General features: G+C 46.3%; 1 protein-coding gene across 9 annotated transcripts in view; it reads right to left on the bottom strand.

Annotated features, from left to right (window-relative positions):
• TRAPPC9 (trafficking protein particle complex subunit 9) overlaps positions 1 to 25,632 on the bottom strand; it is a 729,895-nt gene that overhangs the window by 482,371 nt on the left and 221,892 nt on the right. For all 9 annotated transcript variants that reach the window (XM_063643571.1, XM_055287357.2, XM_063643573.1 and 6 more), the window contains one exon: positions 3,266 to 3,390. In XM_063643571.1, coding sequence (XP_063499641.1) covers positions 3,266 to 3,390 — 125 coding nt within the window. The remainder of the gene's footprint in view (positions 1 to 3,265; positions 3,391 to 25,632) is intronic.

The raw sequence follows: 25,632 nt of genomic DNA on the forward strand, positions 1-25,632 counted from the left end.
TCAAGAGTTCGAGACCAGCCTGGTCAACGTGGTGAAACACCGTTTCTGCTAAAAATATAAAAATTAGCCGGGTGTGGTGGCGCACACCTATAATTCCAGCTACTCTGGAGGCTAAGGCAGGAAAATTGCTTGAACCCAGGAGGCAGAGGTTGCAGTGAGCTGAGATCACGCCACTGCACTCCAGCCTAGGTGACAGAGCGAGACTCCCATCTCAAATTAAAAGGAAAAAAAAAAAAAACAGTGGATTTTAGGAGGAAACAGTCAGGGAAGGTAACAGTGAAGCTGGCCTAAAGTCACAAAACTAGTTGGGGAAATGATAAAACAGCAGACCCACCAGAAATTTAACAGGAAAAGCCAGTGCAGGAAAGAACACAGAAGGCCTTGGTAAGACCCTAGTTACCCCAGTGAAACCATTTCTATAAACTTTATACAATTAATCAGGGAAGAAAGGAAGGGGAGAAGGGAAAACAAAAATGCCTGCAGCACACTCAGCGTTCATCACGAGGGCAGCCTGCCTGACCTGCCTCCTCAGCATTGCTGGTGCCTAAATTGCCCCAGAATCACACAGACCTTGCTCCAAAACCCTAGTTCCCCTAACAGCTCCATCAATAGCCACTTGAACATTACAAAACGTTACGTTTTCCCTTTGAGATATTCTTTCCGGTCCTGCATACCAGTGCAACTACTGACATCTGCTGGCCTGAAGGACCCCACTTATGCCAGGTGTCTGAGGGACCTCATGGAGAGTTAATTCATCAAAGAATGCAGTTTCCACATCCTGATGTTTCATCCTCACCACAACCAATGACCCCAGCTTTTCAGGTCTTCACCCTCCACGACCCCCTTATAACCCGCAGCCCAGAATTCCTCAGGGAGATGGGTTTAAGGGTCTCCTCCCACCTCCTCGTGTGGCTTCCTGCTGTCATTAAACTGTTTCTTCGCTGCAAACCCTGCTGTCTCCATGTCATGGGTCTGCTACTGTGCGGGGGCAAACGAGCCTGTTGGTCCCACAACGCTGGAAACCTGGGCAGCTGTGCACGTGCACAAGCCCTCACACGCTCAGGACAGACCAGAGAGGGCCGCCATGAGCCACTGACCCTGGCTCAATGTGAGGCCTTGTGAATTCAGACCAAAGAAACAGCCCTGCAGTTTGAAAGCAATCCCCAAGGCACATGCAGATCCATCGGGGAACGGTGGAAGGCCTGCTGAACTCAAGTGTTTCAGCACAACCACTAATCAGACACTGGCTGCCCACAAAGTTCCGGGGCACCTGGGGCACGCCCTGGGAATCCAGGTGAGCAGTAAAAATAGGAAGGAGAAAATCATCAACAAAGCAGACACGTCACACACTGAGGAAAACAGACTCCATGAAGGTAAGTCAAGGCAAGTTCCCAAACCGATGGGACAAACGAGAAGAACAGCAACACACAGTGCCAGGGGAGGGCGGGGCTCAGCCTCCAACTTGCTAAGATCCATTACCTAAAAGATCCAGCTTTCCTCAAAAAATTATGAGACATGCAAAGAAAGTCTGCCTCAAGCCCACCAGACAGCACCCTCCTGTACTTGGTAGCTCCGTGCATGTGCCGTGCAGTTGCACACTGGGGCCTTTGCTGCCTCATGCACAGGTAAAGTTGGCGGCTTCGGGAGGTGCTCCCTCACTCTGCTTAGCCTTTGCCCACCATCAGCTGTCTCACTCCCAAACCAGCGACTGATCACCGATCCATTGTACCCCAACCAGACAACAGCTCAGTGCAAAGCAGCAGGCAGAAGAGAGCCCCTGTGTGGTATAAGCCTTCCCCCATCAACACATCCCACTCCAAAGTCACCGCTGTCTCCAGCAGCCTTTCTGAGAGCTCTAAGAGGGTAGCATGTGTGTAGACATGGAGAAAAGAGAACCATGTCGCTGTTCTCCACAGCAGACAGAGTGCAGCCACACAGTGGTAGCCTGAGCTGCAGCACAAACGTAATGATGCCGGGAGGCCTGAACACTCAGTCAGAAGGTGGTGAGGATGCGGCTGCAGGAAGGCTGCAGGTGATGTGAAATCCAAGGGGCTCTTGGAGAAAGCCGCTTCCCCAGCCCTCCCTGCCTCAAGCCCACCAGACAGCACCCTCCTGTACTTGGTAGCTCCGTGCATGTGCCATGCAGTTGCACACTAGGCCCTTTGCTGCCTCTGCTGGGAAGCTTCTCCCACACCAGTCCCCTTGGCTAACACAAGGGCCCAGCAACACAGTCAGCAAGCTGCCACGCAAACAAAAGCTCTCGAGGAATGGGGCACTCCCCACTACCCACAACCCCATTCTTTACTGCAGAGCCCGAAAGGGGAAAGGACTCTTCCCCTAAAACTAGCTCCTTCCAAGTTCGATCCACTGACATGACCTCCATCCACCAGAACTGGCCTATTCCTTCTTGCCATGACCTCATCAGACAGCACCCCACGCTCCTCCACCCTCCTCTTGGTTGAGTGACAGCAGCTCCAATGCCTCAAAGTCCATTGTATCACTTGACTCACAAGCATCTTGGACAAGCGATTCTGACGTTCCTAACCAGTCCCTGCCCTCTTAAATTTGGCATGAGGACTGTAAACAGCATCCCAAAGGCTGGTCCTGAACACATGCGTGCCTGAAAGTGACGTTGCCGCCTGCAGCCCAGTCACAGCTCTTAGGCCCTACAGTCCTCCTGCTCTACACACTGTCCCTGGGCCGGCTCAAACAGCCAGAGCTTCCCATGTGCTGAAGACTCAAAACCCTGGAGCACTTGTGTAGGCCTCTCCACGGAGCCAGCAGCCACCTCTGCTCATGCTGGCCCACAAGGCCACGGCACGCAGCTTTGCACTGACATTCACTTGCTACCGGCATATCTGTCTTGGCTTCCTTGGTGCTTCCAAACCAACAACTGGGAAGGGTTGCCAAAACATTAAGAAAAATGTACAGGGTAAACATCTGAACTGAGGTATGCAATAAATAAACTTTGCAAATGAATAGGGAAACGGCAGGAGACAGTCTGCTTTAATCACCACACACCTGGATTCAGCCCACGGAATCTCCATGTTCCAAGGACATAAGAGTTTGCAACACCAAACAATGCACTCAAGCTTCACTGTGATGGCTTTCCAAAACATTGTCCAAGAACAAAGAATACCGAGAATCCAGCTTTCAAATACACACAGCCTTTCCTTTCTGAAAAGGACTCAGAGCTGTGCTTCAGAAACGGTTTTGCAGAAGGCCGAACGGCACGTGGCAGATGCCGTCTGCCACGCCAACTCACCTTCACGTGGCTGTAGTCGCCTGCTTTGTTGCTGTCGGGTGGATTCACAGGTTTGCCCTCCACTCGGGGCCGAACGACCTGCCGAAAAGGACTGGACAGGGGAAAGCCACTCACACTGATTCCATCTACAAAATAAGAACAAAAATCATAAGTAACACGTCAGCTTGGTTTTGGGGTTTGTTGTTGTTGTTGTTGTTGTTGTTGTTGTTGTTTGGGACGGGTCTCGCTCTGTCGCACAAGCTGGAGTGCACTGGTGCAATCTCTGCTCACTGCAACCTTTGCCTCCTGGGCTCTGGTGATCCTCCCACCTCAGCCTCCCTAGTACCTGGGGCTAAAGGCGTGCACCACCACACCTGGCTAATTTTTGTATTTTTGGTAGAGGTGGGGTTTCACCATGTTGCCCAGGCTGGTTTTGTTTTTGTTTTTTTTTATGTAGGGGATTTTGTTCAAAAACTGTGACTGTAAGGAGCATGGCAGTTTCTGTCCTGACTATTCGATCTTGTATCCGTTACAACTGCCTGATGTGTCCTCCATAAGCACATATTCACATCTGCTATGAGTAAAAGTTGAGAGTGCATCACTCCTTAAAAAGGACAGCTCCTTACCACCTGGATGTGACGGCCTAGGCCCCAGCCTTCCCTCTGCGTTTGGACCACGCAGAGCCCATCTCTCTCCTGGGCGTCTGCTGAGCTGCTCCTCAGGCTGGAATGAGTTCCCCTCCCTTCGTGTGGCCAGCTCTCTCTTGCCGCCTGACCTTAGTCTAAGTGCTACCTCCTCACCCAGCTTCAAGCAGCCACCACTCTCTGCCACAAGACCCTGCTTAAACCTCCGAGGAGCCACACGCTGCCATCGGTTTTTTTTCTTACTTGTTAACATTATCTATAGATTGATCGGTCTAACCCACAAATCATCTTTAAGTCCTCTCTGTATCTCATGTCGCATGTCCAACCCAAAAGGAAATCCTGCTAGCTCTGAGAGTATATCCAGGGATGGCTTTCGTGGCCAGCACCCACTCAGAGTCACTGTCATTTCCCTCCTGGCTCTTTTCCCCCGTTGCCTTCACTCCTTTCCCTAAGTCAGCTCCCCACACAGCTCGCAGAGTTGCCTGAGGAAAGGGGGCTCACACCCTGCCCCTAGCACTCAAGAGGAAATGTCAAAGTCTGGACTGGTCTCCAAGGCCTCTGCATGATACACCATTTAACAGAAGAGAAGACCTGGTGGAATGAATGAGATATTTGACTGCAGTTTTATATATTCTCAAGAACGTAAAGATACTGCCTCCTGAGGAGTCATTTTCAAGTAGCTGCAGCTCCCTAACAGAACCCAGGTGGCATGCAGGAGAAGTCTACCTATGGGCATGGCAAGTATCACAGACTTCCAGCGTAAACCAGGCCAAGAGAACAAACCACCAGAGGCAACTTGTGCAAGAAATCACGTTAATACTGATTTTGACTTAAGATACGTGGAACAGCAGAGACAAAAGAGCAAATGGTAGAAAGTGAGGTTGGTAAGATGTGGACTAACATCGGTATGACACTTTATAATAGTTTCTAAACTTGCCCTCATTTTATTTATTCTTTTTTTTTTAAGTTCCAGAGTACATGTGCAGGATGTGCAGATTTATTCCATAGGTAAACGTGTGCCATGGTGGTTTGCTGCACCTGTCAACCCATCACCTAGGTATGAAGCCCAGCATGCATTAGCTATTTTTCCTGATGCTCTCCCTCCCCTCACTCCACCCCACAACAGGCCCCAGTGTGTGTTGTTCCCCTCCCTGTGTCCATGTGTTCTCATTGTTCAGCTTCCACTTGTAAGTGAGAACATGCGGTGCTTGGTTTTCTGCTCCTGCGTTAGTTTGCTGAGGATAATGAAACTTGCCCCCATTTTAAAGAACAGCAATAAACAACCTGCTCACAGTCACACTGGCAGTAATTGATCCTAGGCATCTTACCACACATGAATGGATGTTTAGTAAACTTGATCGGATGGATGGATGGGTAGATGGGTGGCAAGTCTGAAACACACTCGGTGCTTTTGATTCTAAGCCTAGGATCCTTTTCACTTTAACACAGTTGTTGGGAAAGAAAATTTCAATGGCTGCATATCTCAAACGAACCCATCTAAGTAACTTCTTATTAAGAAACTAAAGCTTCTTGTGATCAGATGAAGAGTATTTACTTTTAATTGATACAAAATGTGTATTTCCAAATTCCCAATCACTTAGGCCCATGGCCCTATGCCTAATATCTCTTTGCAAAAATATGCAATTAACCAAGCATAATAGAAATAGTTCATAATTTAAAAAAAACAGCTCTCTTAAGCATCATTCGCTAAGGTATGTCCCCTTAAGTAGTTCAATTTTCAGGATGACAAACAATATTCAACTGGGTAAAGAAGAATTAAGCAATTTTCTATTTAGAGGCTTCAAATCTTCAAAAGCTAAATTATCTTAAGTTAAAAAATAGTCTACTTGAAAAGTTCATGACACCTTATGCCCAAAATAGCACATGAAGGAACCAGACATTGTGCATCTACAATAAGAAAAATGACAAACTGATCTGTTTCTGTTGGTGGTGCCTATGGAGGACACGTATGAAGACTGTGATCAAGCACTTAAGAGCAGGGTCCTCTCTGCACTTAGAAGAAAATGGAGGTGCCCAACTGGCCCCTCTTCAAGCATTGCATGTGGGCAGCAAAGGTCCACCTGACGTCCCACAAGCAGCTCAGGCTGAATAGGCACGAAACGAACTTCAGAAGATTCTACTCCTCATAACAGGCTAGACAACTCAGACCAGCTTAGCTACTGAGAACAGCTAGAAAACATGGACAAAGTAGTCTTAAAATCCATGCAAGCATCAGAGAGCTAACAAGAACTACAGGGCTGCTGTCTAGCAGAGGGGAAATACAGAGACACGAGCCTGACAAACATCCCCTAGAGGTACCTGCAGATTTCAGAAGAGTTCACCAAGAGAATCTGAGCAGAATCTGAGCAGAACCTTTGACATATTCAAAGGACTTGATGTAAAAAACACTGGTGTTCAGTGTTCCCCATGGAGAGTGGATAGCAAATCTAGGAAGCTTCAGGTAGGGCCACAAAGTAAAGGGTAGACTGGAAGTAAAGCAGCCATCACTGGGCCTAAGGCCCAGCTTTGAACCATGTCATTCCCTGCAACTGGTAGGCCATTTTTCCACCAAAATTTATTCCTTGTCACTCCTTGTTCTACCCCATTTTTTTCTTTTTACCTTTATGCATTGGTAATTCTCTTCCCTCTGACAACCTGATATCCTAATATCCCCCAATTTTTGGTCTCAGTTCAAATGCTACCTCTTCCATAATGCCTCCCCTAGCTGTCCTAATGGAAAGCAAGTAAGTCTTCCTCAGAGTTCCAGCATCTTCTCTGTCCTGAGACCCGTGCCTACCTCCTGCTGACCTGTATACAGGCAGAGAGCTGGGTAGGAGATCAGAGGGGTTGGGGCTGGGGTGCGGCTCCCCTTCTACCTGGCTGAATGACCTTCATCAAGTCAAATAACCTTCTGTGAGCTTTAAATCCATCATCCCCTAAATGGGAATAATTAGAACACATATACCGTGAGGTTATATAGAAGAATAAATGAATTATTGCATAGGAAGGATTTATCACAATGCCTGGTACGGGGCAAGCATTCAGTAAAAAGAGCTGTTCTTATTCCTACTGCAGCAAATTATGCACGTCTTAGATTCCTTCACGACTATAAACTCCTTGAAGACTGAATTCTCGTCAGATTCACCACTGTGCCCCTCACAGTAGCTGATGCAGGCTCTAACAAATTGTAAGCCCTCAGTAAATAGTAACTAAATGAATGAATAAATTACAAGGTCAAATCCAGTATTTAGTTGACATGCACACAGTTTACACACACACACTCAATCAAAATTCCATCATCCCAAAGTCACATTCAACAACCAACTCCTGATTAACTGAAATTTCATCAGGTAGATATGTGCAAAGACTTATTTGTAAAGACTCAATCAAAAGCTGTTAAGTTTGAATGAGTTTATTTTCTCTCTTTTTTCTCATTTCTCTCAGCACCATGGATACAATTTATAAAACCTCTCCATGACACCATGATGCCTGCTGTGAAGGGTACTAGTATTATGAACAGAGCCATTTGCAAAACATAAACTCCACATTTTTTTTAGCATCTTACCCCAGAAACTAGGTCAAGTGGACCTCTAAGCAAGCATGGTATGAAAGACCAGTCAATGTGACTTCAACCAACAAGTCGTCCTCTGTTGAGTGAAGGCCAGGTGCTCAAAGGGGTACTTTTGCCATCTCATCTCTGTGTGTGTCTGTGTGTCTCTCTGTATCTCCACCCCTCTCTCTGACATATACACAGGGCCTGTAATACAGCTTGGCCAGCTCCTCCAGAGGGAAAGCTCCTGTCCTTCGCAAATTACACCAATGCTTTTATCTCCTGAAGGACCCAGATTCTTTTGTTTGTTTGTTTGTTTGTTTTTGCCTTGGAAATACCAATCCTATTTTACACTTATAACAATGGTAAAGTCTTCATTTCTGGAAATGGCCAGAAGTTTTGGCCTGTAGAGGAAAGTAGAGTGAACATCTGGCTTTTGTCTGCCCAGCGTTTCGCTTTTCTTTGGGGAGCAGCTCCTTCTTCATCCCATGTGGTTCTGGTGGGATCAAGGTTGGCCTTGATCCTGCCATGGCCAGAGATGAAAACATCCCATCAACAGTGTTTATCCAGAGGACAAACAAAAGGTACAAGAAGGGACATGAAAAGCCCTCCTTTGAGATTTGATTTACAAATTCTAGGAAGAAAAGATTCCAGTTTGTCTTCCTCTGAATCACGTTATAAAGATCCAGCTATGGGCCGAGCACGGTGGCTCATGCCTGTAATCTCAGTACTTTGGGAGGCCAAGGTGGACGGATCACTTCAGGTCAGGAGTGTTCAAGACCAGCCTGGGCAACATGGTGAAACCCCATCTCTACTAAAAATACAAAAAATAGCTGGGCGTGGTGATGCACGCCTACAGTCCCAGCTACTGGGGAGGCTGAGACAGAAGAATTGGTTGAACCTGAGAGGCAGAGGTTGCAGTAAGCTGAGATCGCACCCCTGCACTCCACCCTGGGTGACAGGGAGAGACTCTGTCTCAAAAAAAAAAAAAAAAAAAGAAAAAGAAAAGAAAAATATCCAGCTATGGGGCCTGCCTGCAGCCCTCCTTCCACAACACATTGAGACACCCTGGGCAACACACAACTCTATGAACCTTAGTTTTCTTGGCTCTAAAGCAGGAACCAACTGAAAAACTCAATGAGATTTGATGTAAAAGTACTTGGAAAAACACAAATCAGCAATGTTTTGGAACTAGGAGGCTGTGGGATATGAGCACTTTGCAAAAAAAAAGAAAAGAGTCTTAAAATTCCATCTGAAATTTGCCTCCTTTTTGGACACAGACCTCAAAATCTCCAAGAAACCTCCAAAACCTGTCATCTTCAAGCTCAGAAAAGTACTAAGAAAGCCACTCTATGGATTCTTTATAGACTACAGAAGTCTGTTCTCAAATCCAACTGAAGATACAAAACACAAGAAGCATATAAATTACAAATGGGGACAGGTAGGAGGCAGAAGTCAGCCTTCGGAAAACTGAAGCTGAGCCCTTCGCCCATACAGGAACAGAGCTGGAGAGAAGGGGGCAGCTGCAGAGGGATGGCGAGAGATGAGATGCAATAAGATGTCGTGAGCAGGGAAGCAAATCACTGGGTGCGCCTGGGAAGGATCTCTCTCCAGCTGGGGTGGGGTGGAGGGGAGAAAATTATGTTCAATCATTTAGCCAATTTTTCTGCCAACACAGGCTATCACAAATAGAACAGAGAACAGATTGGGATGACAATTAATAGGAAGACAGGACAAAAAAAGTTACAAACAGATGAAGGCGGCCTAGTAGGAGGACTAAAGAGTTTAGTGGATTTATCAGGACAGAGGGTATTTAAGAATGGTATGAGTCTGGTAGATGATCATGAATAAAACTAAGCTTTTAGAGAGAATTTCATACTTACCATTTATAGTGCTCAACTTTTCTATTAAGAGCAACTCTGTGAGAAATTCAGAAAGTCAATTTTGCATGCTAAAATAATACTTCTCTCTAGAATTCAGCCATATCCCAACCACGATGACAATTGGGGAAAATGACAGCTGAAAGCAGGATTTGTGCAAGGGAAAGAAAAAGCAGAGTCACAATAAAAACAGCTCTTCTAGGAAAGGGTGAGGGCCGAGGGCCACGTCTGTGGCCTGGCACCAGGCGCTCAGTGCACACCATCCAACTCTTCACACCCTGCAAAGTCAGGCGTTCTCTTACCAATTCTATAGATGAGGAAGCTGAGGCTCTGAGAAGGTAAGTAGCTTGCTCAATATCACACAGCTCATCAGAAGCACAGCCAGAACTAGGCCTCATGACAACTGGATTGGTCACTACCCAGCAAAACTGACCCAAAGAATTCATTTCAGTCCCCACACTGAGCTTCCACAAAAGCTCACCGGCCAAGGTTGTTCTGTAGCACATCACTGGGTCAAAACTGTACACCATGCGTTCCACTAAACCGATCACAAGGACCCTTGCAGGGGCTTAGCATCTACCTCCAGTGGTGGGATCTACGCAGGGATGTGTCCATTTTGGTACACTTTCAAAAGAGACACTAATGCATAAGGTTGAATACATTTTACTCTCTTGTGAGAGGCACCAAAAATAAACTAAAATAAAATACATTAACAAAGGCAACAGGAGGCAACAATCGCTCAGTGGGAGTTTGTCAGGGTATGCTGTTCCAGGTAGAATATATTTTAAAGATGCTTTCTCATTTAGTCATAAAATCCACAGGTGCCAAAAAAGCCCATCTGGTTATCATAAAATATCCTCGAGAAAACCAAAGCAGTAGAAGCAGTTGGCTAAGAAATTAGCCAATACTCATCCTTAATTTCCATAAAGAAAGTGGCATGCTCGTTCATTCAGAAACTTTGAAATATGCTTAGGAAAGAAAAAATAATCATACAGGAATAGTGGCCTTCACATACTATTCAAATGGCAACAGTCCACATTCCCCATGGGCAGCCTCACTTTGAGACTGGTCTTCCTTCTGTTGGATGCTCCCTGCAGTGGGACCAGACGTAAAGTCCTCTGCCCTCACTGACATCAGAAGCCTCCACGTACAGGAGGCTGTAACTACCAGTTGAACACGTGAAATGTTCTGGGTGGTTCCCAACTTGTTCTAAACTTAGACTGTGGTGACAATTGCACAACCCTGTGAATACGCTAAAAGTGACTGAATTGTATCTCATGTGAATTCTATCACAACAAATATTTTTTAAAAACTAAAAGGGTAGTACAACTGTGTTACTGTACAACACACTTTGGGGGTAGGGGGGAAGATAAAGAGAAAAGAGAGATTATATCCAAATGAATAACAATTAGACCAGAAGCTAACCTCCCAGCAGCGAGGGAAGTCAAAAGAATTCATCTTCAAAATATTAAAGAAAATTCATCTGCTACACTAGACTTATGTATACGCAGAACTTTTTTTTAAGAATGACGGTGACAAACACATTTTTTAGCTAAAAACTAAGAGAACCTACCACCAACACGTTCTCACTAGGGACTTCTAAATATTATACTTCAGGTACATAGAAAATAATTTCAGAAGGAAGGTCAAAGATGTAGAAAAGAATGGGAAACACGGAAAGCAGTAGGCAAGCAGATACATCGAACATTGGGCTTTAGTCAATTCCATATGTTTTCTTTTTGTTTTTTCTTTTTTTTTTTTTTTTTTTTTTTGAGACAGAGTCTCACTCTGTCGCCCAGGCTGGAGTACAGTGGTGCAATCTCGGCTCACTGCAACCTCCCCCTCCCGGGTTCAAGCAATTCTCTGCCTCAGCCTCCCAAGTTGCTGGGATTACGGGCACCTGCCACCACACCTGGCTAATTTTTTTTTGTATTTTTAGTAGAGACGGGGTTTCTCCATCTTGGCCAGGCTGGTCTTGAACTCCTGACCGACCTCGTGATCCACCCACCTCAGCCTCCCAAAGTGCTGGAATTATAGGTGTGAGCCACCACGCTCGGCCTCTTTTTTCTTTTTTGAGACAGAGTCTTACTCTATCGCTGAGGCTGGAGTGTAGTGGCACGATCTCAGCTCACTGCAACCACCGCTTCCCGGGTTCATGCCTTGGCCTCCCAAGTGGCTGAGGTTACAGGCGCACACCACCACACCCAGCTAATTTTTGTATTTTTAGTAAAGATGGGGTTTCGCCATGTTGGCCACGCTGGTCTCAAACTCCTGTCCTCAAGTGATCCACCAGCCTTGGCCTCCCAAAGTGCTGGGGTTACAGGCATGAGCCACCACACCTGGCCTCCATATGTTTTCAATGTACCAAATATTCCCTTGGCCTCTAAAACATACAAAGCAACATCACACAGGAAGAAAAGGTCCTTTAAAGTTGCAGCCCTAAAATCTGAGAGTGAGATTTCCTTCTAGGGTCCCAGATAACTCCACATGGCAGTGCACACAGACAGACACTTCCTCCCAGTCATTTCCCAGGGAGTCCAGACCGTCACCTGCCAGGGAAAATGTAAACATTCACACAGCAGCAAGGCCATCTCACAACAGGCACAAGCATATAACGTGCTCCAAGAGCCAATGTCCAACAAAGACTGCATGTGGCACCTGCTGGTAAGAATGATCTCCTTTGCTCGACAAAGACACTGGCCACACAGAAAACCAACTACAAAGCACTTTTAAAGCACTGGACAGTCCTGTTAGCATAAGGATATTATTGCATTTTCTTCCCTTCTGAAGATGGTTAAGAAAAAAAGAAGTAGGGCCGGGTGGCTCATGCCTATAATCCCAGCACTTTGGGAGGCCAAGGCAGGTGAATCACCTGAGGTCAGGAGTTCAAGACCAGCCTGACCAACATGGTGAAACCCTGTCTCTACTAAAAATACAAAAAAAATTAGCTGGGCATGGTGGCGGGCATCTGTAGTCCTAGCTACTCAGGAGGCTGAGGCAGGAGAATGGTGTGAGCCCGGGAGGCAGAGCTTGCAGTGAGCCGATCTGGCCACTGCACTACAGCCTGGACGACGGAACAAGACTCCATCTCAAAAAAAAAAAAAAATTAGCCAGGCATGGTGACACACGCCTGTAATCCCAGCTACTCGGGAGGCTGAGGCAGGAGAATTGCTTGAACCTGAGAGGTGGAAGTTGCAGTGAGCCGAGATTGCGCCACTGTGCACTCCAGCCTGGGCAACAAGAGCAAAACTCCATTAAAAAAAAAAAAGAAAAAGTGCATGAAACTGAAGCAGGTGAGGACTCAACCACAGGAAAGGAAGGCATTTGTGAGCACTGGGGATTGGTCCTGGAGGGCATGCCCTTTTCTGCGGAAATCGTCAAGAGAAGTGGAAACTGTGGCTGGGGATTTTAGGACCCCTCTGACTGACACAGGAAGTCAGACTTGGATCTGGGCACTTAAAACAGTGACCTGCACTGACATCTTTACTAGACCATAGAGTGTTGGGGGCAGGAAGCCTGCATTTAAAGTCTGTATCCAAACAGTTTGTCACAGTGCCTAGCACACAGTAGCTATGGAGAAAAATATTTGCCGGGTGAACGAATGAGCTAACGTCATTTCCTAGTTCCTCTGTGACAAGAAATGCCTCACAGCCTCAGGTGCTGCCTGGCACATGGGAAGCCCAGGACACGCCTCCGAGGCCAGCATTTCCAGGGACAGTGACGCACGGACACTCCCTGAAGTTGTGTCATGTGGCAACCAAGAACTTCATGCCTGCACTGAAAAGCACCTAATAAGGACACGAATGAATGACTTTGTGAATTAATGACTTCATGAATGAATAAGTAAATGACCATCTTCCGGCAAAAAGAGAGAAAAGCAGTTTGTTGCTAGGCTTTCAAATCCAAAGATTATTTTTAAAAACTGCTAGTAAATCACTGCCTTTTTTTTTTTTTTTTTGAGATGGAGTCTTGCTCTGTCGCCCAGGCTAGATTACAGTGGTGCAATCCCGGCTCACTGCAACCTCCACCTCCCGGGTTCAAGCAATTCTCCTGCCTCAGCCTCCCAAGTAGCTGGGATTGCAGGTGTGGCACCACCACACACAGCTAATGGTTTTTTTTTTTGTATTTTTAGTAGAGGCCCCTCTCTCTCCCCCACCACACACACAAATGTTAAGTCCCTGGAATTGACTTTGCTCTTTTCTGCCACAGGGTTTTTACACATTTTCCCACCCTACCCTTTTCACCTACTTAAGTCCTGCCCCTTCTGTAAATCTTTTTTTTTTTTTTTTTTTTTTTTTTTGAGACGGAGTCTCGCTTTTTCACCCAGGCTGGAGTGCAGTGGCGCGATCTCGGCTCACTGCAAGCGCTGCCTTCCGGGTTCACGCCATTCTCCTGCCTCAGCCTCTCCGAGTAGCTGGGATTACAGGCGCCCGCCACCACGCCTGGCTAATTTTTTGTATTTTTAGTAGAGACGGGGTTTCACCGTGGTCTCGATCTCCTGACCTCGTGATCCGCCCGCCTCGGCCTCCCAAAGTGCTGGGATTACAAGCGTGAGCCAAATCTTACCTCAGTAATTATTCCCACAGAAAAGTCTTCCCAGCCCTTTAAATTAAGTCAAACCCTGATTATATACTTACAACGTCACATGTTCTGTACCTAGCAGTTAACAGTTAGCAGAGACAGGGTTTTGACACGTAGACCAGGCTGGTCTCGAACTCCTGACCTCAGGTGATCCACCTGTCTTGGCCTCCTAAAGTGCTGGGATTACAGGCATGAGCTACCGTGCCCGGCCTGTTTTCTTTTTAAAAAACATCTCAAAATAGAGATGGGTCTTGCTATGTTGCCCAGGCTGGTCTCAGACTCCTAGGCTCAAACTCCCAGGCTCAAGCGATCCTCCTACCTTGGCCTACCAAAGTGCTGGGATTACTGGTGTGAGACACTGCACCTGGCCATAAATCACTTCTCTGTAGTGTAAGAATGTCAGAATGGATTGCTTTGAAGAGTAATGAATTCCTTGTTACTAGAACTGGCCAAGCAGAAGGCAGGTAACTTCTTGGCCAAGATCTTGGGGAGCAAGTGGAGGCAGGAGGAACTTGGGGAACCTGGCTCCCCCACAAGGTAGTATGAATTGCTTTTGTCCTTTTCTCTATTACCCTAGCCCGGCTTTCTCCCTGTTCACGTAGAGGAAGGTAGAACGGAGCAGAGTCACTGGATGAAGTCCCAAAGGATTAAGAGACACGCAGGTCTGGGTTCAAATCCTAAAGGTGTTCTCTTCACTTGCCCAGAAGCAATTTGCTGAAAGGAGCACTGGACATGGAGTCGAAGTCCCAGCCCCTCTGACCTGAGGAAAGACATTCAACATCACTGCATATCAACAGTGACTATCTCAACAGCGTGGAGGTTCCGATCCTCTTACGCCTCCACCCCAGGTTTTGTGTCTTTTGTATCTTGTTTATATGTGTTACTCCATTTCTACTTGAAGAGAAACACAAATAAATGAACATCAATTCTCCAAAGAAAGCCACAGAAATAGCTCAATTAACATATGTTATTTTAGGATAAAAATCAGGGAAACGAAACCAGAACACTGTCAGTTTGAGATTAAAGTAGAAGGCCTATTTCATAGGATAATAAAGGAAGAATGGTGGTTTCCCAAGCCAAAGCGTGACATGTGCTTGTTCTCCTTTTAGAAGCTAGAAATTCGAAGTATAATCTGAGTGTTTCGTGTGTTCTTCACAGTTGTACCAAAGCACTGCGCATCCCTAGAAGACAGGCAAAGTCATTATCTCTTCATTAAACAGTCAGCCGAATCAAAGACATCACAGAGCTGACAATGTCAAGGTAGAGCATTGATTTTTAAAAGTCTCCAAAGTAAAGGCTCACCCCATCATCCCTCAAAATGTTTCTTCCGCACAAATTAGTTTTAACTCCTATGGCCTAAGTTTCTTAAGGACTTTTTTTTTTTTTTTTTGAGACGGAGTCTCACTCTGTCGCCCAGGCTGGAGGGCAGTGGTGCGATCTCAGCTCACTGCAACCTCCGCCCTCTGAGTTCAAGCGATTCTCCTGCCTCAGCCTCCTGAGTAGCTGGGATCACAGGCATCTGCCACCATGCCCAGCTAATTTTTTGTGTTTTTAGTAGAGATGGGGGTTCACCATCTTGGCCAGGCTGGTCTTGAACTCCTGACCTCGTGATCCACCTGCCTCGGCCTCCCAAAGTGCTGGGATTACAGGCATGAGCCACCACGCCCAGCCTCAAGGACTAACTTTATAAAGGCTTCTTTCTCCCCTTCCTCCCTTCCTCTCTCTCTCACACACACACTTCCTCTCTCTCTCTCTTTCCCTCCCTTCCCCTCCCTCCCTCCCTTTCTCCCCACCACACACACACACACACACAGACACACAAACACACACTCTCTCTCCCCCACCACACACACAAATGTTAAGTCCCTGGAACTGGCTTCGCGCTTTTCTGCCACAGAGTTTTTACACACACACATTAAAGAAAAAAAAAAAAAGAAACCTTTTCCCACCCTACCCTTTTCACCTATTTAAGTCCTGCCCCTTCTGTAAATCTTACGTCAGTAATTATTCCCAGAGAAAAGCCTTCCCAGCCCTTTAAATTAAGTCAAACCCTGATTATATACTCACAACATCACATATTCTGTACCTAGCGTTTAGCAGTTATAATTTTTCATTTATTTGTGAAATGGCTTATCCCTCTCACTAGACTTATGCTAATACAGTAGCCACTAGAGAAATATGGGTACTTAAATTTAAAGTAATTAAAATTAAATATAATTAATAATGAGTCATTGAGATCAGGGGTCCCCAACCCCCGGTCCGTGGCCTGTTAGGAACTGGGCCATGCAGCAGGAGGTGAGCGGAGGGCCAGATCAGTGGAGGCATTAGATTCTCATAGGATCACAAACCCTACTGTGAAATGCACATGCAAGGCATCTAGGTTGCATGCTCTTTATGAGACTCTAACGCCTGATGATCTGAGGTGGAACAACTTCATCCAGAAACCACTGTCTTCCATGAAACCCATCCCTGGTGCCAAAAAGCCTGGGGACCGCTGCTTTAGATGCACCGTCCATGTCTCAAGTGACCAAGGCCACATGTGGCTGGTGGCTCCCATGGTGGACAGTACTGCACAGGCCATTCCCGCCAGTACAGAGAGTTCTGTGGATGGCACCATCCTGGATGCTGAGTTCCTAGAGGGCAGAGACTGTGTCTTATTTTACTCCAGACACTCCCAAGAGTAGCAGAGTGCATGGAATAAAACACATATGCAATAAATATTTGTGAGGAAGACAGAGAAAAAAAAGAACTATGACTGCTTTCTTTGCTAAACCGTGCCCCACTTTATAAAAATCCAGAAAGATGGAAATTATATACGTCGTTACCTGATTAGAAGAGAACATTAAGAATTAGTTACTTCCATAAGTTAAGACTGCATGACATAATTCCAAATCTTCTATAATTTCTGCTGTCTATTCAACAAATACTTGTGAGTACTTAATATGTGCCACACAATACTACACACAAGTTAATTCAAGATGGTTCATAGGCCTAAATGCAAAAACTAAAACAATATATTCTCTAGAAGAAAACATAACATTTCCATGACCTTGACGTAAGTAAAGATTTCCTAAACAAAAATTAGCGCTCACCAAGAGGAAAATAATTATAATAAAATTAAGAAAGCTAAGAAAATTTACAATTTTTTTTTTTTTTTTTTTTTTTTTTTTGCGTTAGAGTTTCACTCTTGTTGCCCAGGAGGGAGCGCAATGGCACAATCTTGGCTGACTGCAACCTCCACCTCCCCAGTTCAAGCAATTCTCCTGCCTCAGCCTCCCAAGTAGGCTGGGATTACAAGTGCCTGCCACCATGCCCACCTAGTTTTTTGTATTTTTAGTAGAGACAGGGTTTCACCATGTTGGTCAGGCCAGTCTCTAACTCCTGACCTCAGGTGATCCGCCTACCTCGGCCTCCCAAAGTGCTGGGATTACAGGCGTGAGCTATCATGCCCGGGTGAAAATTTACAATTTTCAGTTAAGAAATTTAATTAAGAAAATTGATAAATTCTCTTCATCAAAAGACAACATCAGGAAAGTAAAAAGCCTAGCCACAGGATCTAAAATGTGTGCAATACTCATAGCTGACAATGGACTAATATCCAAAATATGTTGAGTACTCCTACAAATCAGTTGGAAGGTAAATAACCCAATAAAAAATGAAGAAAATATTTTAATAGACACTTTGCAAAAGTATATATCCAAATAATAAATAAGTATATGACAGATGTGCAACATCATTGGCTACTTGGGAAAAGCAAGTTAATACCACAGTGAGACAATACCACATGTAGACCAGAACAGTTGTAATTTAAAACACTGACCATACCAATGGGTGGTGAGGAGCTGGAGCAAGAGAGAGTTCACACATAGTGCTGGGATATACAGAAATCCCAAGAACCACTTTGAAAATCTGTTTGGCTCTGGATCTATTAAAGCCAACATAAACCTGAGCTTAATGTCTACCAAATACATGCACAAGAATGTCTACAGCAGCATCATTCATAACAGCCCAAAAGTAAAAACCACCCACATGTTCATCACAAGTATAATGAATAAACTGTGGTATTTTCACGCAATACCATCCAGCCACAAAAAAGAACAAATGCAACACACGATATGCATGCATCTCAGATATCATGTAGAGGAAGAAGGAAAAAAACAAGATACACTGATTTCAGACTTCTAACAGGGAGAAATCAAGAGTATACAATTGTGTCACTTTAGGCCAAAGGAAAAAAGAAAAAAAAAGAAAGTACACCGTATTTTTTTTTTTTTTTTTTTTTTTTTGAGACAGAGTCTCACTTTGTCACCCAGGCTGGAGTGCTGTGGCATGATCTTGGCTCACTGCAACCTCCGCCTCCCAGGCTCAAGCAATTCTCCTGCCTCAGCCTCCCAAGTAGCTGGGATTACAAGCATGTGCCACCAAGCCCAGCTAATTTTTATATTTTTAGCAGAGATGGGGATTCACCATGTTGGCCAGGCTGGTCTCGAACTCCTGGCTTCAAGCGATCCGCCCGCCCCAGCCTCCCAAAGTGCTGGGATTGCAGCATGAGCCAGAGTGCCCAGTCACTTATTTCTTCTACATGGAATTTAAGTAAAAACAAAACTAATCTATGATGATAGAAGTCATAATTGACAGTTATCTTTGTGGGGAGCTATCGACTGGCATAGGACTCAAGAGAACTGGAGGGTGCTGAAAATTATTTATATCATGATCTGGGTGTTTACACAGATTCATATGAACGTAAAAATAAAAATTCATCAAGCTATAAACTTAACATTTGTGTTCATTACTGTATGTAAGTTACATTTCCATAAAAAAGACTTCAAACACCACTTAACAAAAACTATCAGGGAATAAATCTAGTAAAATCTGTGGGACCTTTATAGAGAATATGAGGCAATATTTTTGAAAGACATTTAAAATGACAAATAAATGAAGAGACATACAATATTCATAGATAGGAAGACTAACCACCATAAACACATCACTTCTCCCCCAAATTAATCTATAGATTTGATGCAGTCCTAGTCAATATTCTAACATACTGCTTTGAGGAACTTGACAAACTGATTCTAAAATTGATGTGGGCCGGGCATGGTGGCTCACGCCTGTAATCCCAGAAATTGGGAGGCCAGGGCAGGAGGATCACCTGAGGTCAGGAGTTTGAGACCAGCCTGGCCAACATGGTGAAACCCCGCCTCTATTAAAAAAAAAATTAGCTGGGCGTGGTATCACACGCATGTAGTCCCAGCTACTCAGGAGGCTGAAGCAGGAGAATCACTTGAGCCTGGGAGGTGGAGGTTGCAGTGAGCGAGATCGTGCCACTGCACTCTGGCCCGGGCGACACAGTGAGACTTTGTCTCAAAAAAATATAAAAAATAAAATAAAATTGATGTGGAAGAACATCAGACAAAGAACATCCAAAAAGCTCCTGAACAATCATCTGGTAGGGAGACTTGCCCCATCAGACCTCAAAACTCATCATCACAGGGAACAGAGAATAAACAGCAACTAGGTCTGCCTGGAGAAGCCCAGAATTTGGAACAACTGCCTTGAGATTCAGAGAATGAGTCAGAGTTTTTCAAGAAAACAAGCAAAAGGAAGACAGTCTATACCAATGGTTCCCAAACTTTGCTGCACATTAGAATCTTTTGGGGTGCTTTGAAAAACTGTAAGTCCAGTTAAATCTCCAAATTTAGGAATAAGAGCCAGGCAGTGTTTTTTTAAGATCCCCAGGTGATTCCAGAGTGCAGAAAAGCTGGAGAGCCACTGGCCTATTCCCGCAGTAACTATAAGGGCACGGTGCAAGTAATTCAGTATTCCCGGAATATAAACCACAGGAGGGAGGAGGGGGACAGCGAGGCAGCAGCAAGAGCAGACTGGGCAGGCCCCGGGAAAGACTGTCCTGAGGGTGACGGGATGCCACCAGAAGTCACCCAACAGAAGAGGGGCACAGTCAGATTCTGCCTTAGAAACATGACTGCAGTGACAATGTGGAAGATAGTGGAAAAGGGGACAAAATTAGCAGCCAGGAGCCCAATCTAAAGACTACTAAAATGGCAAAGATGAGAAATGACGAGGGCCTGAATCAGAGCAGTGACGCGGACACGAGGAGAAGGCGTGAAAATACTTAGAAAACCAAATTGGCAAGACTTGGTGTGATCAACACGATGAGCTAACAGTAAACCAACTGGCAGTGATCCGTAGAAATCATCCCTTTCCTCTTTGGACAAAAATACTCTGAAATCCCTGTCCTGAACACCTAGCTGACTTGTCTCACGGTGAGTCACCGCCAGCCTGGGCAGAAAGGGCAGTAATGAGAACAGCCAGCTCAACGGTCCAGGAGACGTCGGCTCCGGCTGCCTGCAATGGGGATCACCTGTTGCTGATGAATGACAAACACCTGGATTTTCATTCTATCCTGCTAGTTTAGGAATTTATTTTCCAACCCAAATTTAAATCAAAGAAGTGAGTCAACCTCCCCACCTACAGGCTAACAGTGGCTAGGGAGACGTGCAATTACAGGTTATTAGACAGATGTCTGGGGCATATTCAGCTTACGGGTGTTGGAAAACTTTCAGTGTCCAAAGGAGACCCAGCACCAGGAAGGTGCTCCAGGGAAGCAGGAGCAGGCTGACCTTTCCCTCAGCTGCGCCGCCACGCTGTGAAATTACTGCCTATGAGTCAGACGGTGGGGAGATGGCACGGGCTAAATATAACGATGGGCAGGCTGTCCGACACGTCATTAACCTTTTTCCTTCAGAACAAAGGCGGATAACCCACCAAACACAAAACAAAAGCAGCGCATAATATGACAAATGGCCAACATAATCCAAAAATAATTGCAGATCTGAATTAAACTGTAAGATGTGAATTGATTTCAGCTCGAAGATGTAGAGAGCTGGAAACAACAATGCACCCCTCTTGTGACGAGGAAAAAGAGTTGGATATACTGAAAATTAACTTTCCCTGCCTGATCAGAGAGCTGGTGCCACGGGAAAAACAGCCTGGAATGCAGAGAGAGGCCCCTGCAGGGGAAGTGAGACCCCTGTGCTACCGCCAGGGCTCCAGCAAACACCGGGCAAGGCAACAAAAAGCTTCAGCTGGAACCTTCAGGAACTGCCCAAGGCTAGGGTGGGCTGGCAAGTGTGGAGGGGCCCGAGCACTGCAAACATAGGGGCTTCCCACCAGGAGCTCCCTGGGAAGAGGGAGCAGGCCCCAGAGAAAGCCGCTCTTTGGAGCTGGCTTGGGGGCACCAGGCCAGCCTCCCTTTCTGTTTCACGGAGTCAAAGCAGAGGGAAGAACAACGAAGACGGCAGCAGTGTGAGGGCACGGAGGGAAGCCCCACGCCAGCCTCCACCCAGACACGTCTCCCTCAGCCCCCTCAAATCAGGAGCCCGCAGGCAGGCAGGCAGCTGTGGGTGGAGGGGTGCTGAGCCGCGTTGAGCACACAAGGACGTCTGGAGAGGCCGAGCCTAGGAACAAAGTATAAGAGGACGGAGCCTCACTGTGGTTTTGATTTGCGTTTCTCTGATGGCCAGTGATGAGGAGCATTTTTTCATGTGTTTTTTGGCTGCATAAATGTCTTCTTTTGAGAAGTGTCTGTTCATATCCTTCGCCCACTTTTTGATAGGGTTGTTTTCTTGTAAATTTGTTTGGGATTAAGAAAATGTGGCACATATACACCATGGAATACTATGCAGCCATAAAAAATGAGTTCATGTCCTTTGTAGGGACATGGATGAAACTGGAAACCATCATTCTCAGCAAACTATCGCAAGGACAAAAAACCAAACACCGCATGTTCTCACTCATAGGTGGGAATTGAACAATGAGAACACCTGGACACAGGAAGGGGAACATCACACACCGGGGACTGTTGTGGGGTGGGGGGAGGGGGGAGGGACAGCATTAGGAGATATACCTAATGCTAAATGATGAGTTAATGGGTGCAGCACACTAACATGGCACATGGATACATATGTAACCTGCACGTTGTGCACATGTACCCTAAAACTTATAATAATAATAAAATTTAAAAAAAAAAGAGGACGGAGCCTAGGAACAAGTGTCAAGAGGGCCTCAGATGGGGCCCTCGGGAGTTCCAGTGTTTCCGGGTAAAGAGGAAAAGGAAGAATCTCCAACTGAATGGGACAGAGAGCTGCTCCTGAGGCAGTAAGAAAAGCAAGAGTACTGGGGGGGGATGCAGCCACCAGGAGCTAGGAACAAAAAACAAGTAAGACTCCAGCCCTGCCCGCGAGATGAGGGTGGTGGAGTGAGAAGGACCAAAGTGCAGGTGTGCTTCCCTTTCCTCGGGACTCACGGGCACGGAGGCCGCATCCACCTCCTCACAGCCATGGAAGGGATGCATGGGAAGGACACCTACACCAACGCACCATGCACTCTGCCAGGTCCTCTGCTCTCACCGGCCCCTGGGCTCTCTGGCCTCAGGAAAGAACCCAAGTTTCCATGAAATCCCTGGCCTTCTTCTTAGTAACACGTTTGTGGGAAAAACTCAGGCAAATAGAAATTGCAAAGAAGAAAAGAAATATTATGGCATTAAGATTCCAATCACCTTTGTCTTTGAATTCTGGGTAATTCAGGATGAGTCACTGTTCTTTAAAAAATAAGACTACGAATTCCAAAAATTAGTATTTATTTTCAAGAGCAGTAGCAGATGAGGACAAAGACACTGAATAACTGTCCCAATTTCAGAGTACAATAAGGGGGGAAGGGGCAAGTTATGAAAGTGAATATAATGCGTTCAAGAGCGATGGCTCTCGAATAAAATTAATTCCTGACCACAATGATAAGTGGAAGCATCCGTTATCATTAAATTGTGAAGAAGCAAAATATAATGAAATACCAAATAGACATGTTTTTTTTTTCACCCTAGTCTTCAATTCTGGACAAAGAACTGAACTGATTCCAACTTCCCACAGGCAGTTTGTCTTTCGCCTGATAAACATGAAGCATTTCAGGCAAAAAGAACTGCATTTTTCTAGGGGGACGGAAGAGATTCTAATGGGAACTCACGAAACTACTTGACCTGCTACTAAACTGTGTAATGCAAACCCAGCAGTGTCCAACGGTGACAGTGCGCAGGGGCGCTGAGGGGAGGACTGGGGAGAATTCTGACCCCCCAGGCTGCAGGATCTCCCCTACCACTGCCTGTCCACATCGCCTCTTGCTCTCCAGCCCACCTGGCACACTCCTGGTTAAGACCTTCCTGCCTCAACTTCGGGTGGTTACACTTACCGCCTGCCATACACAGGTAGGTGAATCTCAGATGACACTCCCAAATCTAGCCAACTTACCTTCTTTTATTTTTTGAGTCAGGGTCTCACTCTGTCGCCCAGGCTAGAGTGCAGTGGCACAAACACAGCTCACTACAGCCTGGAACTCCTGGGCTCAAGCAATCCTCCCACCTCAGCCTCCCAAGCCCAGCTCATTTTGCTTATTTTTTGTAGAGATGGGGTCTTGCTGCACTGACTGGCCTCCAACTCCCGGGCTCAAGTGATCCTCCCACCTCTGCCTCTCAAATCACTGGGATTACGGGTGTGAGCCACTGCACCCAGCCCCACTCGCCTTCTTAAAACAGAGTTTCCCATCATACCAGCCTTCTTTTAAAAAGCTGTCAGCGGCTCTCCAGTATCTTTCAATGAAGTCCAAATTACTTCTGGAACTTCAGGCCTTCCACAGCCTACCTGGGCCAGCCATTCCCACGGGGATCCCCTCCTGCTCCAGGGTCCTCTAAGCTGTCCAGACCGGCCTTTATTCAGGGCCACCCTGTCACCTGCATCCCTGCTGGTGGTATCCAGCTCATCTTCAGTCAGGACCTGTTCAAAGACCCTTTATTCGGGCTGGGCGTGGTGGCTCACACCTGTAATTCCAGCACTTTGGGAGGCCGAGGCGGGCGGATCACCTGAGGTCAGGAGTTTAAGACCAGCCTGTCCAACATGATGAAATCCTGTCTCTACTAAAAATACAAAGATTAGTCGGGCATGGTGGTGTGTCCCTGTAATCCCAGCTACTAGGGAGGAGAATCACTTGAACCCAGGAGATGGAGGTTGCAGTGAGCTGAGATCACACCACTGCACTCCAGCCTGGGAGACAGAGTGAGACTCCATCTCAAAAATAAACATTGGGCTGGGCGCGGTGGCAAACGCCTGTAATCCCAGCACTTTGGGAGGCCGAGGTGGGTGGATCACGAGGTCAAGGGATCAAGACCATCCCGGCCAACATGATGAAACCGTCTCTACTAAAAATACAAAAATTAGCTGGGCGTGGTGGTGTGCGCCTGTAGTCCCAGCTACTCGGAAGGCTGAGGCAGGAGAATCGCTTAAACCCGGGAGGCGGAGGTTGCAGTGAGCTGAGATAGCGCTACTGCACTCCAGCCTGGCAACAGAGCGAGACTCCATCTCAAAAAAATAAAATTAAATTAAAATTAAAAAGATTTTAAAAGACCCTTCATTCAGAGTTCAGAAAGCAACACCAGATCGTCACAGCCAGACAGCTCTCCCGTTTCTGAACTCAGCGTGTGGGACACTCAGCGGCCTTCGCAGCGTGCCTTCCATCCCTCACTTGCTAAACATATGCCAAGAAGCTGCTCTGACCAGGCCCTGCTGCACACTGGGAAAGGAGAGAGCACAGGGCAGCTGTGTGGGAGACTCAGGGAAGGATGAGCTCGAGCTCTGCCACCACAGGGCATGGAGGGAGGGGACACTCAAAGGCTTGCAGGAGGGAGGGGCTGAGTGGGTTGGCAGAAAAAGAGAGATGGGCATTCCGGGTGGAGGGAAGAGCACAGATGAAGGGCATTTCACAAAGGCCAGGGTAGGGCATGCAAGGGCCCAGCAACACGAAGAGGCAGAGAGAGAGAGAGAGAGAGAGGGACTGGGACCAGATTACATAGAGACTTAGACACTAAAGTGAGGAGCACACTTGTTTTTGAGAAAACTCTAAGACATACCAGAAGATGGATTCAAGAGGGCCAGGCTAGTGACAGGGAGAAGAGTTAACTAGGCTCCTGTAATGGCTCAGATAAAAGGTGTTTGGCGTGTGTACCAAGGCAAGGAGGAACAGAGGATGGAGGGATATTTAAGAGAAAGAACAGATGAGCCTTGGGGAAGAACGGATGGAACTCTAGCAATGAGAAAACCATCTGGAACAGCCCCAGGACTCTTGCCAGCACTTCCCAGAAGATGATGATGGCTTTTGCCACCAAAGGAAACACAGAAAGGTGAGCCGGTCTGGAGAGAATGACAATCCACCAGAGTTTGAACAAGCTGAACTGGAGGTGTTTTTGGGGCTGCCGGGTGAAAAAGTCAGGAAGCCAGCTAAAAACATTGACATGGAATTCAAGACCGGAAATAGATGTTTCAGAGTCATTACCATCATGTTAGAGCCTGTGAAATCATTTAGGAAAAATATGGTGTACAGTTAAGTATTAAGGACAAAACTGTTAGGAACATCCATAGCTGGGGATGCAGCAGTGAAGGAGAGTCAGGAACAGTCAGTGTGGCATGGCAAGTGCCAGGGGAGAGAAGCTCCCCAGCTACAGGAGGACTGGCCAGTCACTGGCGTCTATGAGGATGAGTAAGTGGCAACCGTGGAGGGGGAGGGAGGCTAAAAGCCTGATTTCAACAGGCGGAAAAGTACAAGAAGGATGAAAAAGTGAAAGGGAAAGAGTAAGGAGTAGCCAGAGAGAAACACATGGTTTAGAAGAGGATT

This window comes from Symphalangus syndactylus, chromosome 7 (genome assembly GCF_028878055.3).
Source record: "Symphalangus syndactylus isolate Jambi chromosome 7, NHGRI_mSymSyn1-v2.1_pri, whole genome shotgun sequence".
NCBI lineage: Eukaryota > Metazoa > Chordata > Mammalia > Primates > Hylobatidae > Symphalangus > Symphalangus syndactylus.